At 36.2% G+C, this 19,814-nt stretch overlaps 1 protein-coding gene across 13 annotated transcripts in view; it reads right to left on the bottom strand.

Moving 5' to 3' along the window:
* itpr1b (inositol 1,4,5-trisphosphate receptor, type 1b) overlaps positions 1–19,814 on the bottom strand; it is a 127,454-nt gene that overhangs the window by 20,750 nt on the left and 86,890 nt on the right. For 7 of the 13 annotated variants that reach the window (XM_042733861.1, XM_042733860.1, XM_042733859.1 and 4 more), the window contains 9 exons: positions 9,684–9,867; positions 9,321–9,571; positions 8,161–8,361; positions 7,187–7,297; positions 7,000–7,095; positions 6,746–6,880; positions 5,389–5,496; positions 4,637–4,868; positions 2,582–2,704 (listed from right to left, as the gene is read on the bottom strand). In XM_042733861.1, the coding sequence (XP_042589795.1) occupies positions 2,582–2,704; positions 4,637–4,868; positions 5,389–5,496; positions 6,746–6,880; positions 7,000–7,095; positions 7,187–7,297; positions 8,161–8,361; positions 9,321–9,571; positions 9,684–9,867 (1,441 nt within the window). The remainder of the gene's footprint in view (positions 1–2,581; positions 2,705–4,636; positions 4,869–5,388; positions 5,497–6,745; positions 6,881–6,999; positions 7,096–7,186; positions 7,298–8,160; positions 8,362–9,320; positions 9,572–9,683; positions 9,868–19,814) is intronic. The other 6 variants (XM_042733863.1, XM_042733867.1, XM_042733868.1 and 3 more) reach the window with 1 other exon arrangement.

Here is a 19,814-nt window from a genome sequence, read left to right as displayed (position 1 = left end):
CTAATTTAAACCTGGAAATAAAGTTTTAGTAACAACAAAGAAACGAGTTAAATATTTCGAATTCTGATGTCTAGGTTACTAATCAAGTAAATTTGTGACACTGATCATGTGACTCCAATGAAGCACAAGATTATTTTGGAATTTTTTTTTATCAATATATGCTGGCGAACTTGATAATCAGGCTTTGATCATGTCCACTTGAACGCCACTGTCAATCAGACAAAAGTGGGACATAGTTCACTAATTTGGTATAGAGATGGTTGTAAAGAAAAATACTGAATTAAATAACATGAAAATTTTATCACTGATATAAAATATAAATATATACTGTAGAAATTAAAAACAATAATAAATAAACAAACATTCCCACATAAACAAATAGCCAGTAGTCTCAAAATTTTGGCCACAATTGCAACTGAAATTGAGGTCAGGAAGAATGAAACTATGCATGAAAGACTGTAATGTCCACTCACTCATACCTCAAAGTAACATCTGTTTCTTAGGCACCATAGAATGTAATTGCAATGTTCATGTACCTTATCTATAACTGACAAGGAAGTGGCTATAATTTTACTTTAAAGCCCTAGATCTCCTCACAGCTGTACCATTTATGCTATGCGTCCCTGTGCAATGAGGTTACACACACTGACCTACTTCTGGAGCCCTCATTGTGTTTGAATGGCTACATTCTGCCAGACTGGGCAGGAGGGAAGGGACATGCCTCTGCGCTGCTCTTACACACATTCTAGAATTCTGTAGGGCCTCTTGCTTGACCTTTACAAATACTGTACAGGGACCTACTGAACTCTACAGAAGGCCTTTTTTAATCGGCTTTAGAGGTGCTGATTGTTCTTAAATGTGCTTATAAAAATGTGTCGGAAGACAATCGATTTTGAAGTGCCAACAATGAAAGTGAAAAATAAGGTGTGAAACAACCAATGAGAACTGATACAATGAAGAAGGATTGCAGTTTCTCTTTTTCTAACCTTATGGCCTTGACTTAAGTACAGTTATCCATGTCAGTGGCACATGCAACTATAAAATCTTTAGAAAAACATTAGACAATCAAACAGCAAGTATGGTACAAAAGGAAAATGAACTACTGAACTACTTACATAATTCTTTGTTAAATATCAAACAGCCGATTATAAATATTTTGTCAGTTTACCGATTGTTTTACAACCATGTTTATTGCAAAGACAATATTTCAAATCCACCTTTAACATGTCTTTTATCAGCTTTTATTGGTTTACATATCAAATCATGACCTATATTGAATATGTACGAGAGCTGTATTTTTATGTGTCCAGAGGAGCTTTTGTTTTAGAGATTTCAATTAAAGGGCCAAACACTCATGTGCACTTTGATAAAGGAAAAGGCCCAAAACAAAAGAGCCCTTGGAGCCTGACTCCAGCCTGGACAATGCAGGGTTTATGACAGTCACAATGTGGCACTTATGCCAGTCACAATGACTGGACAATCAATGCTCAACAACAAAAAGAAGAGTGAAATAAACCTAAGAAAGACCTAAGAAATATTCCTTGTATGTACTTACAACATGGCTTACATTAGGATGATACCGATGATGTAAGAATGAAGTTAACTGGCAGTCCTTTGACTTTATCTGGGTCTCTGTTTTCAGGGTCAAATCTCAGCTCTGAAATAAACAGGTGTCGTTTTCCTTCGACATGTATACAAACACGCTTTTGATCAGAAAGAGCAGGGAGGAGACAGACAGACACACAGTCTTAACAGCTTATGAGAATAGGGAAATATTGTGCGTGTGAGTGCCGGAGTCAGGTGACATGTTACACGAGTGATCTCAGATAAGAGGGCAAGATCAATAATGAGGTTTAGCACAAAAGTTATGTTGATCATTACGACACCCCATAAAGAACATACTCGTTTGTGGATCAGAAATGCTTTCCAAGGTGTCTGAAGGTAAATATGTATCTGTATTTTAGTTTTTGTTTACTCATATTTTTTAATATTTCTAAATGTTTAATCATGAATTATATCAATCTTGACAATAAATATTAAAATATATATTTAATATATTAATATATAATTTTATACAATTAATACATTTATTCAGTGATTATATGGAATAAACATGGATATATATATAAAAATTGTATGCTACTGAGGTAAGTGGAGGGGATCAAATCATTCAGAATGAATGAATTATATAAAATGTGTGACGACAGAAGTAAGGCCAGCAGCATTTTTGTTGGAACTCTGTTATGTAGGCCAAATTATGTCTTTCAGGAGCTGTGTGTGTTGAAAGTAGGTAAAAGTGTCAAATCCAGCATCTGTTACTGAATGCACTCAATTACTTCCATGAAAACAGTAATCTGTAATCTAGCAATGTATGCAAGTATGAGCAAAGTTATGGTTGGTATTCTAACAATTACAGAGCACTGTCTACAGAGCACTAGTATCCAGCTTGTTTGGATCAGAGATTTGAAAAACTCCTTTATTACAGTATAATGTATATAATAATAATACAATTATATTATAAAAAATTACATTTGTATCGAATTAAATGCCAAACTGCAAAAAAAAAAAAAAAAAAACTCACCTCCGCGCACTCCTTCCAGTGGATAGAAGAATGCAACCAACAGGTTCATGAGGACGGCGAGATTAAAGGAGATGCTGCTCCAAAAGGACATGTTACGGGAACACCAGTACAGGATGGGCTGAGCTGGAGAGGAGGCAGCAAGTCAAAAAATTCAATTCCAAATGTTAAGGAACATCAACACAGCACAATTTGTACCTTTCCAGAGTGTTGCTATCACAAAACTAAAAGGGTCCAATACTACGCCCCTGATGCACACCATGTCAGAACTCCACGTACATGGTTCTGACACAAACACAAACTGACAGATTTCATTTGAACCCATTTGCTGATATTCAAACAAGCACCAATTTTGGCCAAGTGTGTAAGTTCTGTGCCACTAGGGGAAGCAATCTGTTTGAGTACTGACACAATAACATTGGTTTAAACCAACTGCATGAATTTAAGAGCAGGATCACCGGTTGCCTGAACAACAGAAGATGGCATCGTTTGAAATCAGTTTGAAAAGTCATTATTTTTGCAATTTTGTTTAGTTTTGGTGGTAGGTCAGAAATTGCACATTACACCCTTAAAACTGCCTATTCCAACCTATACAGAACAATGTAATGCACTGTGGTTGGAAGAAAGAAACTAATCTCACGTTATACAACAAGGCCTGCTGGGATGAAATAACAGATGATGTCACTCACAAGTTCCACACAGTACTGCTCACCTTTTATTTCTTCCAAGTTGATTTTTTTAGGCAGTTAATCACATTATGTCATTCTACTGCCTTCTGCTAAACAACATGAGGACAGTTGTGTGTTAGTTTCCATGACGACCTCAATTACCAATTCTTTCTGAATGATCTCAAGATCAAATGTGATCCAGCTGACCATGTGCATTTCCAATTACATCCAATCAGGACAATATCCAATGCACTAACTTTAAGTCTAGTATTCCTTCAAAAACAGTTTTTCTTTAGTTAAGTTAAACAATGTTATTCCAAATAAAACATGTATTGAATGAAGATAGAGTCTGTTTGGTCAGTTTTGGAGACATGCAATTTCACCACCGGCACCTAAAATTAAAGTCAAAAATCCTAGAAATAAGACCAAAGAGTTCAAAGGGATTCTTAGTGCGGCCAAACCATATACGAGAGCTCGCTGACCTCAACCGCCACCTTTGTTTTGGCCCATGACTCTCTGAGGAGTCTAATTGGAGGATTTAGTTTCTAAGCTATGGCTATTTTGACAGGGGGTTTTTGTCTGAAAAGAGGAACTGGAGGAGGGGACTTTCACACACAGGCCGCCACACTCATGACTTGGGGTTGCGGCAATGGAACGTTGCTTCTACTTTGATTCAGCCTGATAAAAACCTTCACATGTCAGTCACAGAGGTTCATTACTAACATGGAATTCACACCCTCCTTTTTATTCACACCCTCCTTTTTAACTCATGACCAAAAGACAGATACAAACAAGAACTGTGGCCAAATGTCCCATACAAGAAAATAGCCATTAACCCACCATGACTGGTTCTGGTTCAAGCAGGCTTTAAAACCAGCAGGTTTTAAAGCCTGGTGCAGAGCTAGTTGGAAATTGTTCCAGATTGGTCACAAGCACTGGGTTGGTGGAAAATGGGTTAAAAAATTTCTTTTTTGCCATCATCTGTTTATTTGATCCCTCATTCAGTTTATTACCATAATCAGCTTTTGTGATGTTTGTTTGTTTGGGATTCTCCATGTGTGTTTGCTTGGGATTCATTCATACTTCTCCCAGACCCATCTTTCTTCCTTGTTTCCCAAACCCTCAAGCACACATTAAACCAAAATCTTAAGCAAACTTAACATAATTTTTAGTTATAGGTTTATTCTTGTCTATCTTACATAAGTTAACATTTACACCCCCTCCCCACTGCCCAGGCTTCAGGGGGTCAGGGTGAGGCGTGCATCCCAGCACCAAAAGCTGTAGGGTGCCCTACATGAACAGAGCCCTGATGGGTCCCTGGATGCTCTGGGAGTGGAGAGGGTGTGTAAAACAGCTTACTAGGTTATAGAGGAAGGGAGTGCGCACGCACAAGGCACGGAGTTTGCGTTACCAGTGGCCTCTTGAGTACCTCGCAGCTTCTTCTGCCAGTTCATCTCGTTGAAGAGGTCTTCAGAGCGTAAGAAGAAGTCGTTGATCTTGCTGCCCTGCTCATCGCGTTCTGTGGTGTAATAGACGCGGAGCTTGGACTCCTGGGTTAGGAACTCGCATATGTTGGGGACGGGAAAAACTATCTGCTCCATTGTGCGATCCAGGCGGATGATCTGTAAGAGAAAAAATGCAATGTCGCAAGCTGTCTTGATTGGGGATAGGGGTTACATTTGGTGGACACTGGAGGTTATAACTTACAGAGTTGCTGTTTTGGTTTTGTCTTGTTGTCTTCTAAAGGTGCAATCACAGTAGTGAAATTTCACTGAATTTTTCAAAGGTAAAGAAAGGTCCACTGTCCAGTGTCAATAGTGATGGCATTGCTTTAAAAAATCATTTAAAACCAAGCAGCTTTCTGTTTGATCAACGCCGTGAATTTATGTGACAAAATTAAACAGTAATTGATTCTGGAGACTACTCTATGGGTATCTATAAGTCTATGGGTTTTTTTTTTTTTTTTGCTCTTTTTTTTGTTTTTGCCAGTTGGAAACTGTAAATCTGATCGCTGATTGCTTAATATCTGTAGCATAACCGCCAGAGTTTTTCAACAAATGAACAATAATAATACTGATGCTTGTGTACTCGAGTCCATGGATGGTGGATCCGTAACGGCTACCATAGATGGACACCACTGACCTCGATTTGGGCTGTGTGTTTGGCGTAGTACTCCAAAGCTTCATCTCCCTCCCCGTACGTCCCTCCTGGCTTCAGCATGGCCTGGAGTTCCTTGTTGTGTCTGGCGAGCTGTGGGTGTATGTGGAAAAAGGAATGAGACTGTGTTTGTTTTCGTTGTGACAGTGAATATATGTTGCAATGATCCGTCTGGCCTTGTTGTTTTGCTCATAACACGCTTTACCGTCAACAGAAGGCCAACGCCTATCTGAGAAACGCTGTTTCGAACTGAAGGGCACAATCCTGAGCTCGTAACTGTCCAATAGGTAGATTACTGTTAATTAATGACATACCTAATCTATGAATCTTTCAGAATATGATGTCAAAGGTTTCATCCTTAATCCTATAATATACCATAGCAATCATGCCACCCAAACCCAAGGCAAATACCATGAAACATTTTACCAATCTAAAGCCTTTAGATCAGGGGTCGGCAACCTTTTCGGCCTGACGTGCCATTTTTAATTTTCCTGGGTAACCACTGTGCCAACCCCCCCCATAAATACAGTATTTATGAAAAAATCTTCAGGAACTATTTGCATGCAAATCAAAATAGGCCTATTGTTTTTTTATCATATCATTTAAAAATATGTATGTACTGAAGAATCACGATGCATTCAGGAAATCTCAGAATCGATGCTGAATCATTTCTTGATTCGCGATGCATCGATTTATTTTGCCAACACTAGTATTTTCCATTATTTAATCTGCTTATAATGTTATTAACTACTTATTTACTTAAAAACAATAATTTAACATGTATCTTTTTATTTTATTATGTTTTTAATATTATTTACCTAAATTTGATCTCCCTCTCCAAAAGCTAAATGGCCATGAAATAGCCGCATTCAATATTCTCACAATGGCCCAATTACGACAACAACTGAGGGTCAAAGCCCAGCAGTGAACAAATAAACTCTGTTTAAAAAAACACTGCCAGTGTAGCCACCACAGAAATGGATAACTTGTAGCTGCAATTATGGACTGACCTTTTGAGCCTCAACCTGCAAAAGCACATTTCTCTATTATTTGGGTAAAACTGAATGAAAGGGCACTGTCTAATGTACTTTTTTGTCCTCTGGTCTTTTCATTCACAAACTCCCGATGCCAAACAGTGTCATATGGAGAGCCGGTGGAAAAGCTGCACCGTTCCTAACATGGTTACATAACTGATCCTCCAACGTTGTCCCAGATAATTATGTGAATAGGCAGAAAATCTATACTGAAGCACACGGGGGAGGGGAAGACAGTGATATAATCCAGACATCTGACACAGTGAACGCAGTCAAAGTGTGTTTAAGTGCATATTTGTGTGCGTCACCTGATGGGCCAGGATGTAGATGTTGTGACCCACATTTCGCGGAGAAGCGGCGTGCTCTTCCTCGCCATTCTCATCATCATCGTTGTGTTCTACTTCAATCTCTCCCTGCAGGTAGGCCTTTTTGATCACCTCCACCTGTACACCAACCAAACATTTCAATAATGACAGTAGATTTGCCACCATATGCAAAACAGAAAATCTGTCCACAGGAACAGGAGAAAGATGTGTTTGTGTTTAATGCAAAGTGCATTCACCAGTTCTTTAGGCCTCATGTTATACAGGATTCTCTCCGCATTCTCACTGTCGTGGCGGCTTTCCATGATGGCAAGCAGCAGTTTTGAGGCGTTATTCTGTAACAAAAAGACAATTCAAGTCAATTATTTTGGACTGGATTGAAAACTACAGTACACATCCCATAATGCAGTGGAAGTGTTCTCACACCTTGAGCTCCAGGACCAAGTCCATCCTCTTCTTTCCCAGAGGGTTGATGTCATTGAGGATGAGAGCGATGATGATGTCAATGCCGTTACATTCATGCGTGGCAATGCAGTTCTGAACAAGGGAAAAGATTTTAAATGTACACTACCATTAAAAGTTTGGTGTTGGGGAGACTGTTTATTTTATTTTTAGACTTTTATTTAATAAAAAATGGTAAAATATTATATCAATTTAAAATAACAGTTTTTATTTTAATATATTTTAAAATGTAATTTATTCCCATGATGCAATGCTGAATTTTCAGCATCATTACAGTGTCACATGATCCTTCAGAAAGCATACCAATATGCCGATTTGCCGCTCAAGAAACATTTCTTATTACTATCAACAATGAAACCAGCTGTGCTGCTTAATATTTTTTGTGTGGAAAACATGATACATTTGTTTTTTAGGATTCTTTTATTAATAGGAAGTTCAAAAGAAAATATTTTTTGTGAAAGTCTTTACTTTCACTTAAGGTCAATTTAATGTATATTTTAGTATTCATTTCTTTTAAAAGACATTACTGACCCCAAACTTTTGGATAGTATTGTATAGTAGGCACATCTACAGAATAAGCTACAGAATTGAGCTTTAAAAGGCTAAATGATCTAAACAAAAGCTGCCCCAGAAAAAAAAAAAACATTCCCAAATGTTTAATATGAAAAGCAACCATCTATTAAATTATTATGACTCTGAAAGAGAGTGCTTCAGTGGAAGACTAATCATTTAATCATTACAGGACAAAAGCACATTGCCGTCATACAATTACACTACATTTCCTCTTAGAAAAGTAGGACAATGATGATAATCAGCCCCATTATAAAGGTCCTATGAAGTAAGAAATGTTGCATAATGCTTAGCCCGAAACATAAAGAAAGATTTTGCCATCATTTTGAGTAAATAATAGGAAGAGTGTGTGGATGTGTCAGGTTCACCTGGTTTTCATGGCAAGGCCCCTGGCAGTACTCTGTCAGGCTCTCCACAGTCTGGTTTATGAGAGCGACGTTCTTCTCGTTAATATAAAGCCCCAGCAGCCCCAGACCTCCTGTAGTGCTGCCACATATACAATCCAGGAACTGCAGCGTCTCACACACCAGGTTGTAGTTGTTTTTGTTGTTCTGACAGCGAAGGAAGTTCTAGGGAACAAGTGAGAAAAACAGCATATGAGGGGCATGCTTTTGTTTTTATAAGTCATATTATAGCTAGAGGAATCATAAATAAATAATCATAATCTTTGGAACGAAAAGAGGATTTCAGATTTCTTACATATTATTTTTTTTTTCCTCAAGGACTTTGAGAATATCAGATACAAGAAGTATAATTATAAAACGTGTTTATAATGTAACAATCCACCGGATGGTGTTATGTAAAAAGTAACAAATATAAATATTAGGTAAGCAAGGAAATAATTATAAAACAATTCACCAAACGGTTAATGATAAGCTAATTGTAAAACTAGCATGAAACTCTTCTTTGAAAGATAAATAATCAGTTTTACTTGCATTGTACTATTAATACTTTTCAGTATTTAATAAAATATACAAATTAGATTTTTGCAAAAAAATCTGTTTCTTTATATATTTGTATTGTACTGCTGTAAACATCTGGAGGGTGACGTAATGGAAATATATATATATATATATATTCCCAATTTAATCAGTTAAATCGATAGATGAAATTAAGTAATTTCCTACATTTTTGTCCCCAAATATCCCTTTTCACTGAGACTTCCCAAATAAACTCCATTTACTTTTTTTAATATGTTATTTGACAAAAAATAAATATTCACAACCTTTTAATATTTTGATAAACCTTTTATTCCTGGGTCCATCACTGAGAATTACGCCACATTAGGTTCCTACATTTTTGTCCCCAAATATCCCTTTTCACTGAGAATTACGCCACATTAGGGAACTAAAAATGGCTAGGAAATAACATTTCATGTTGGGTTGAATGAATATGATCTATTCTCACGCCACTCATACATACAGCTCATTAGAGAAAGCGCAAGCTACGTTTTTAGGTTGCAACCTTTGGGAAACTTAGCATTACCAATGCTAATCTTCACAAAATATTCTCTAGTACAGCGGCTAACCTGCAGTTCACGGTTGTGGTTTTCACAAAGCAGCTGCAGGAGGCGCAGGATTGGCTGCATGATGGTTATGATGACGCTCATCTCGTTGTCATCCTGGTTCTTCTCGCCTGTGCTGCTCTGCCCCTCTGCCACATTCTGATGCTCCTCGGCGTCCGCCTCCCTTCGGTAAGCGGTGAAGGCCTTCTTTGTTGCCGTAGAAGCTTCAAGAAGCTGCTCTCGCACTTCCTCGGTCACTACAGCAACCTCCTTGACTAAAAAATGGGGAAGATTGTATTTGTTTATGCTTTTGCATGTCTGGGCTACATGGTATAACTGTATACGTTCTGATCACATGTAGTGGTGCGTGTAGTTTATGGTCCTGACCTTTCTTGTGTGTTTGGTTGTCCTTGTCGTTGGCATCCTCGTCTTTGCGCTTGCTGCCCAGATCGCTGGTGTTCACCGTCACAGTTGCCTTGATCTCTTGCTGGGCCAGCTTCATCCGCTCGTAAAACACTTTGAAGAACTTCTCTGACTTACAGTCGCCTGTCAGACGGCAGAAAAACGACCGCTGGAGGGATAGGAAGGACAATGAGAAAAAAAGAACAAAATAGATCTAGCATACTGTAAATGAATAGAAAAGAGAGGCTGGGAGAGACTGTAACTTTTTGCATCAATAAGCTTTTCGTGATCTCTTTCTCAAAGTCAAATCAATAAAATATACCATTTAGAATTTGATTAAAACAAAGTTTTTTTTATATTTTATATTCTTTTTATCTTATATTTTTATGTATGTACGTATGTATATAATATACATGCATACACACACACACACACATACATACACGTGTGTGTAAATATTTAATAAAAATAATATATTAAATACATACACACATGTAAACACACTCTAAATATATATTTTATGAAAACTAAAATCATAATTAAAAATATTTAAAAATAAATAAAAAATCAAATAATTATCTGCACATAAATAATTTGTCTATTATGTGTACAGTTTTAATATACTTATTGTTTATAGAATAATTATTAGTATTATTATTAATATTATTTATTACATTATTTATCATTAAGATTATTGTTCGCAGATATAACTTTAAACTTTACATACAAATCTCACAAACACACATATGGACATATATACAGAAAAAATATACATAGACAAAATTCTAAATAATTTTATTTTCGTTTTATTTACATTTTTAGATATAAAACTAAATTTATATATAATTATATTTTATCATTTACATTTGTATATTTTATAGTTTACATTTCTCTTGTATACGTCTATATAGTCTTGTATCTCAAATAATCCAGGAAAATTCGACTCCAATTAAACCTTTAGTTGTGCATGTGCCACTCCTGTTCCAGCGAACAAGGAGTTAAGTCAGCCACGCAGTGCAGCCATGCTCCTCAGCAGAGTTCTCACGTCCCTCCCTCCCCTCCACCCTGTTTACTGCCAGCCAGACTCACACCACTGCGGTTACATAACCTAACACACACACACACAAACTCACAGCAATTACCACGGAAATAACCTGGAGAGCCTCCCTCAGCTCACCTGATTTTACACCATCTGTCAACACCGTCCCAAGCGCTACAAGACTGGCACAGTCGACACATTCACACAACAAGCACACAATTCACACAGAGTGCTCGCTTTCCAAAGAAAACCCTTCAAATCGTTTGATTTGATTTGACTTGCTAAATCAAACTGTGTTTTAGGAACACAACATCCCAATCTAAATCCTAAAGGAAAACTTTCAGTTCCTTCTATGAATAAAAGTGTCCTGTTGGTTATGTATTGTTTTTCTCTGGTATATCCTGTCCTACTTTCACTCGTTTTTTTTTTTTTTTCTTCCTTACATAAGTCAATAATCAGCTGAGTGGTGGAGGGGATAGCAGTGAGAGGCTGCTCATGCACGCTCGCACAGGACGACAAGGAAAAAAAGGAGGGGAGAAGAGCGCAGAGGAAAATCCTGCCCTACTTTTCTAGAGCCAAACAGGCACGGAGCGAGTGTGTGATGCGCGACACAAGGAGGGAGGGCGAGGAGTGCAAGTTATCAGCTGAATTCTGGGGCAGTTTTGAAAGCTCGTTACATAACCAGCCTTCTTTCCAGGTTAACAGTGAACTCAGTCATTCAGGCATCTTTCAAACAACAGCGAGCGAATGAGAAATGCAACACACCCACAGCAGCACACACACACATATGCACAAAGGAGACATACTTAAAAATGATTCATCTGCTCCAACGCATCCTGTAAACCTCTGGACGTCATTGGACAATGTATAAAAAAATTAAGCTCTTTCTGTGAATGACTTCTTTGTTAAATGTTCCTCACTCAAGTTAATTGAAGGCAGTCCCGACACACAGCCAATCGTTCTGAGAGATCAAAATGTGAAGCAAATCAACAGGTTATGTAAGACCCCGGAGCGGAGGAGAAGTGGAGTTTATAGCATTACGGCATTCAAATGTGCAAGTCTCATGACTGCTCTTATAAACAAGATAGCCACATCAGATGCGACGCCGCAGTAAACATGTCAACACCTGACTACCATATGACGCACATCCAGGAAAACGGCAAAACAGTGGAAGGGCTGGGAAAATAAGCATGGAAAGTGTTTTCCAGGTGTTTTAGACAGGACTCGTCAAAGTTTTTCAGGCCAAGGAACTCTTTAGTGGATAAAAAGACGGAGCAGGGACCCCTGTAACATAATGTATAAAACTGAGTGTTGCATTTTAAGCCTGGTTTATAAGAACAATAATTAGTTATTAATGTTTTTTAAAGTTCATTATAAAACATACAATAAAAAATCATTACTAAAAAACATTAAAACAAAACAAAAATTAATAATATATAATAATTTATCATTACTTAAGAATTTTAATATAAAATAAATATTTTAAATATTTCAAAAAACAAATAAATGTGTATATGTATATATATATATATATATATATATATATATATATATATATATATATATATATATATATATATATATATATATATATATTATAATAAACCTGAAATAAATAAATAAGAAATAAATTAAATTATATTAGAAATAATGAATATAAATATAATGAATGTCATGAATATAATGAAAAAAATTATATAAATAAGTGTGGAAATAAAAATGTAGAAAAAGTGAATAAATAAATAAATAAATAAATAAATAAATAAATAAATAAATAAAATGTCTTACAATTACATAATTAAATATGAAAATGTTAAAAAATAACTACATATATACATATATATATATTTGCAAACAAATTGAAGTCCAGCATTCCATAGTGATGAAGATAATTCGCAAGTGAAAGACATTCAAATAGACCCCAATCCTCCCAGGAGTGGACAAAACCTAAAGAGCACATCAGCACAAAAACCCCATTTCCTTCTGAAACATCTGAAACGTCTCCCGTTCTCAGTCATTCTGCCCCTGCGTTAATTGCATTAAATATTTTTTACGCGTTAAACTGAAAAAATTATTCTCCTACATTAACGCGCTAATTTTGACACACTAATATATATATATAACTATATAGATATATATATATATATATATATATATATTTTTTGTGTTTTATATATATATTTTATTTTAGTGGTGTCAAAATTAGTGCATTAATTTTGATGAGAAAAAATATATAATACATATACATAATTATTATTTTTGTTTCTCATCAAATACTGCTGTCATTTCTGATTATTTAAGAATTTTAATACTCATTCCTATCCTTAGTAATGTGGAGTGCTGTGAATCGTGTGTTGGCACAGCTGGAATTGATGCAAGAGTTTCCAGTGTTGTATAAGCTGCATACAATCAGCTCACTGTGCTAACAGACACACTTGACTTGATTTCTGCTGTATGACACAAGCGCACGTTGGTCTTCATAATGCATGTGAGAAATAAACATACTGCATGTGAGAAATGAACAAGTGGCTGTATCATGAGCTGATGACTTCAAGGACAAACCCCTGCACAAAATTAGTCATTCATAATGTTACAAAAGATTTCATTTGCAAATAAATCATTTATCAACATCTAACGATAAAAAGAAATGTTTCTTGAGCAGCAAATCATCATATTAGAATGGGATCATGTGACACTGAAGACTGGAGTAATGATGCTGAAAATTCAGCTGTGCATCACAGGAATAAATGTTCATGCCAATGCCAAATTGCCTGCAATTATCTTCAAAGCCTTTCTTATGCCTTGAACCCATCGTATCTTGACCACAACTCTGTCAGCTCTTTATACAGCAACCAGTCTATCCAGGCAAGGTGACCAGCCTCAACCCGACAGGAAGTAGACTCTGCATGGGCAGCTCCCTAATAGCAGCATCAATGCATGAAGCAAAAGGTCAACCAGCAACCGCCTCCCTCACTCCCTCCCTCCATCCCCTTCTCGTCTATCCGAGCTCTTGGCATCAACAAGAGGATGTTATGTAAGATCTATTTATAAGCGCAAGCTCAATCAGTGTCGTCGTGCCCACCCGGCCTCGTAACCACGGGAACGGCTCGCTCGGCGGCAGCGGCAGCTGGGGATGCGAGGAGATGTCCTTCACACTTCAACAGCAGCTGAAGGAAAGTCTGCAATACGACACGCACATACAAGCGTCAACTTAAGGATTTCAAGTGCACTTACTAAATCTATTAGAGAGCTAAGACGCCGCATGAGACAGACCATAATAATAAGAGGCAGAGGGGGGTTAACCCTATACAGCCTACTGTATCAGATTTGATATGCAAATTTCTAAGGCCTCTAAATGATCAACATGATCAGAACTGATGGAAAGCCAATGTTTTTTTCCTGATTATTATTGTATATGCTAGGCTTTAAAGGGTTTAAAAAAAAGCTGGATGTAATTAAAGCCGAGGTCAGCTTTAGACGCACTCTCACATGCCTGTTGAGTAATAGCACTCACACCTGTTGTGCTTCATTACACTCGTGTGCGTCTGCTCATGTCTTGTGAGGCTGTTTGGAGTTTACGGTAACCAAGAGGGCCGTGAGCAAAAACAGAGCTATGCACACGGTTAGCTTCAAGTGTACAGAACATCTCCAAGGACGAGTCCGACCGTGACAAAGTCTGAAAAAGAGTGTAAATATTTATAGGACATGGAATTAACAAACGCACACAAGCACTTCCTCCTCACACACACACACTGGGTGTTTGTTATGAAGGTCATAAGCTAATGTTTAACCGAGGTGCGTGCACTTATGTGGCAGGCGACAGGTGCAGGCTGCAACCTGAAACCTCAAGAGGAGTCCTCCAGTTTGAGTTTGTTTCCCGCTACACCTGACACCATTTTTCAAATATTACATAACAGGCCTGATTAAAGGAAGAGCCGAGATTTTGTGTTCAAAAGAGTGATATTGTCATTCTTCTGCATCTAGTCTCTTTAAAACACCAATGATGAGGTTCAAATGGAGCCAGGAGTCAGAAGCTGACCAGATGATGACAACTGCAATAAAAAATATCATCCGATAATAAAGGCAAAACAAAAGCCCTGACCTCTGGATCCCATTCTGTGGGCCAATTTCTAAGGCTCAAGGATGGAGACCCTTCTTTCCCCTCCCAGGTGCAGGGAACGCATTTCTATTTATACTTTTCTCAGGAAATCGCCGAGCCATACGTGTGTGTGTGTGTGTGTACGTGTGTGCGGACCAGCTGGAAATAACACGCCTCATCTCCTGCATTCAAATGAATGTGTCACTTTCTCTTTTTAAAAGAGACTAAGATGCGGGATATGCTATAAAGCTAAAAAAGCATGCTTCAAGGGATAGTTCGCCCAAATATGAAAATTCTTAAAGATGATATTTTGAAGAAAGTTTATTTGCCCCATACAATGAAAGGAAAAACCCACCACCACCACCAAAACTAACTAAATAAAGAAATTAATTATAATAAAATACAAACAATAAAAATAAAATAAATGAGGGTGGGTATATTATTATTTAGATACTATTACAATATTTATTATCATGGTGTCAATATGTATTAAATCATCATTGTTTATTTTCCACTCTCTTGCGAAACCTTTGACATGCTGCTTAAAAACAGGTTGATTATGAGCGTCTATATATAAATGGACTTTGGCTCTGTGAGTATATATTTGATCTTCCAGAATGTTTGATGTGAGTATTTTACATCGTTCTGTCATAGAGGAACACATACACTGACGTCACAGAGCGGGAGGTGTGTGTGTGTTTGTGTGTGTGTGTGTGTTTGTGTGAATAGCTGCTCAAGTGTCTCAGGCTTGCTGCCCACTTGCTGTAGAGCAAGTGGGCGACGCTTCCGTCAGGGGTCATCCAGAACTCGGCTGTTCTCACACACTCTGCTTTAGCACTGTACACTCGCTGTCTCTCGTTCCCTCCCACTCCTACTTGAGCATTACTCACCACAGATAAAGTCCCGCCTGCCCTTCCGACTTCTGTCTGGCCTGGAGGTTTTACAGAATACAGGCCTGTATTTGAGCTGAGCGCCAATGGATTCTGATTTAGGATGGTAATTTCCACTCTTCCGTATTATGTCTATTCAGTTTATTGTGGGCTGCTTTAAGTGTGTGAAATTGGATCTAATGTATCCTGTGATCTCATAATTTTTCAATGGTGACCTGTGACTTTCAAAGGACTCTGGTGGGTGGTTTAGGAAAAGCAATGATAAACACAGACTTGAGGCCTAGGCGTGACAAGTGCAAATTTTGAGATTTTAAAATGAAACTAGATTAAACAAATCTTTTAACAAATGACTGAAAATTAAATTAAATGTAAAATGTTAATTTAATTTTAAAATTAAATAAATTTAAATTTTGTAGCTCGTGCAAAGCTAGCTACAATGATTCTAAGGTGCTCAAGGTGAACGCCATAATGATGACACTAACGATGCATATCATAATATCAGCAATACGACAGCATTGAGACTGTCAATTTCTTTAACTGATCAGATGGCATAATTGATTGTTTCATAAAATATCATTTTTTTTTATTTAAAAAAAAAAAAAAACACATCAAAAAAACAAACAGAATTTATAAAAACAAAAAAACATAAAAAAACAATATAAATAAAAAAAACAAAAAAAAAATAAAAAAACCAAAAAAAAAACAAAAACAAAAAAAAACATGAAGGCTTCCTAAAACAAATGTCTAAAAACGTGAATAAAAAAAAAAAAAAATTTATTAAAAAAAAAAAAAAACGTGAAGGCTTCCTAAAACAAATGTCTTAAGGTGTGTTTAAAAAAAGTTGATTTTTTATTTTTTGTTAGAAGAAATAATAAAACAAAACAAAAAACAAAACAAAACAAAACAAAACAAAACAAAACAAAAAACAAAACAAAACATCTTTTTTGGACAACAGTAAAACAAAACAAAACAAAACAAAACAAAACAAAAAACAAAACATCTTTTTTGGACAACAGTAAAGGTTTCCTTAAAATGTCTTAAGATGTGTGAAGGCTTCCTTCAAATATGTCTAAAAAAAAGAAGTGTTTAAAAAAAGTTTTTGTGTTTTGGTTTATTTTTACGCTACCAGCAAAATGTATTTATTTAAATGTATTTATTTATTATTTTTGAAATAAGTGTCTTTACTCACAAGGACTGCATTTATTTGATTATTTGAACAAAAATACAGTAACGTAAAATATTTTTTTAATTTAAAATAACTTTTTAATTTAATTTAATTTATACGTGTAATGGCAAAGCTGAATTTTCAGCATTTTAATCACACTGCTTAATGCATACTTTCTGAATATAAGTATATATTTCTTTTAATGCTTTCCTTTAACAATGTCAAAGTCTTTAATGTCACTTTTGATCAATTTAATGCATACTTTCTGAATATAAGTATACATTTCTTTAAAAACCAAAATTATATTACTGACCTCAAACGTTTGAACAGTAGTGCACATTCATGTATGTGTAAATCATCCATGTATGTTCAATGTATAAATCATACTGAACAAAAACAAACTCATTCATCGCAACATTTAATAACATATCTCCATAACAAACGAGTGGAAAAACGATTTGCACTTGAGTCACGTCCTCGTCAAAACCTTTCCACAATCACAGCCTTTTTTCTCAACTGCTGAAACAAACAGCAAGGCCTAAATGAAGCGAGACAAACCTCACTGCACAGGTCAGTTTGGGCATGGTGACTAAATTTAGTGCCATGTCCATGCAAAAGAAGCTTTGCACAATAATCCTGTTTGGGAAAGTCCCTTGTTCTTACTGTATTGCTATAGCAGGTCCATATTAGGTATGTGGTAAAGCCATAAGCAAGTGTGCACACATACAGGAACGCATTTCCACAAAGATCTGAAAGTTGGGGAGGCTAGACAGCATGTGGTTTGCCCTGTCCCACTTCTCTTTGTGTTCACCAACACACTTCCTCGTCCTCTCTGCCTGCTTCGCTTGCTCTGCCCTCAACTTTTGCATAATCTATCTGCTTCCCTATTATTCAGTTCATTACCTCTCTCTCCTCAGCTTGCATCCCTCTTTTTCCCTTTCCCTGGTAACAGCATGTGTTATCCTGACGACCACCCCAGAATACCTCTGTAAACAAACAAATTGTGGAGGGCAATTGGCTTGTGTTGTTGTGCAGTGATCAAACAAATGCCTCTCTGTTCTTGAACCAGGCCATATTATGCAAAGCCAAGTAATGCGATTCATCCCCTGATATGTTTCAGATTCACTTGGTGCCATAAAAAACGACTTGTATGGCTCTAATAAGACGCTTTAATGTTATCTATCTTCTTTTCATGGGAATTGTTTATTAAGGCAAATATCAACCTGCCTGACCATCTATAAACCAGGATTGAAAAAACCTGTATCAAAATATTTCACGTTTAAGTAAGCAAAGAACTTACATCAGCAAGAGCATCCTTGCTTAGTATTACTTCTTGATCTGCCTGCACTTCTTTGGTATTCATTCAACCTTCGTAATACGTCAAACCAAATCCACAAACCCAGGGTTCGCTGTTTGGCCCGTTTCACTTCTCTATCTATACCGGGTCACTCAGTAGAGTCATCCAATCACATGGCTCTTTTTATCAATGTCATGCTGACAATGATGCACTTATTGACTCAACTAACCTTTAAACACCCTTGAGATATGATCTAGCAAACCTCCAAGGACCTCCAAATTCATGTTCTTATCAAAGTGCTTTTGAATTCAACATACTTTCATATCTGAAATCTTCTGAAAACATGCCTGGGTCACATCTGACCTCAAAATAAAGAAGTAAAAATTGAATTCCCCATATTTGAGGAACCATTATATATATATATATTTATATAATATTATATATATATTTTAAACGCATTTCCGCTTCACTGTAATATAATTGTAAATTAGAATTATTTGAATCTAATAAAACAAATTTCGATGATTAAAAAACAAAATAAAAATTTAAATATTATATGAAATAAATACAACAAATAGTGTTTTATTTGTGAATGTAATACAACACAACTGATTTCGCATGAGATTTCAAATAATGTTTTCACCACGGCAGTCAAATTACAAATTATAAATAGAAAGAAAACATATATCACAAGAATAAGATATAAAACAGAATTTGCAGTAAATTTGCATTTTATTATTTTTTTCCTGTAAACCACACAGCTTATACCTGGGAAACAGCTTTATAGCTTTAATATTTGATATAATGGAACTCACATTTTAAAATAAAATTTAAAGTAAAAATAAAGGAATTGGAAAACACCACACACAACCTGCCTGTGTGAAACTATTAAGACAATAATCTCAAAATACCACAGAAAAAGTGCATCTAAACATTTAAACATTACCTCTATCTCATCTAATCTAATAATTATAACTAATATTAATTGTTTAAAAAGCAGTGTTATCATAAACATTTGCCAAATATAAGAATACACAAATAAATTATTTGCAATAGTTTAAATATGTAGGGTGCAGTTCAAAAATGTTAAGTTTAGGTGACAGGAATTAGTAGGATTAGGGATGTAGCAATTTGCATGGTCATGTCCAAAATGTTCAGAATATGTGCTTTATAAGGATACTAATAAACAGCCAATATGTTAATCAATATACCCACCACTTGCTCGTTTCGAATAAGTAACTAGTTGCTGCATCGTGAGAATTGTTCCTATACTTCTGCTGCTGTACTGGCTTAAGGTGGCTGTTACCATATATACTGAGCCGCTAAATGTATAACCGTACTGTAATAGGAGTTTTAATCGATTCTTATCTATTTGTTAATTGTGATTGGTCATTACGTGGGTGTTAATAAAAGAATTTTGCCTAGAGATGTGTGTTAGTGTGAATAGGAATTTGCAAACGCAGAGCATTTACTAAGAAAGGTGTAGCGGAGGACCGTTTAGCAATTTGCAAACGCAGAGCATTTACTAAGAAAGGTGTAGCGGAGGACAGCAGAATAAATCTTCTTAAAACAAGCTGCTTTACAATGAGTAAACTCAGTAATTCCCCTGTTAACACTAGAGAATGT

This window comes from Cyprinus carpio, chromosome B11 (assembly GCF_018340385.1).
Source record: "Cyprinus carpio isolate SPL01 chromosome B11, ASM1834038v1, whole genome shotgun sequence".
Taxonomy (NCBI): Eukaryota; Metazoa; Chordata; class Actinopteri; order Cypriniformes; family Cyprinidae; genus Cyprinus; species Cyprinus carpio.
Note: the sequence above shows the minus strand (reverse complement) of the source record. Positions and strands in the feature narration are given on the sequence as shown.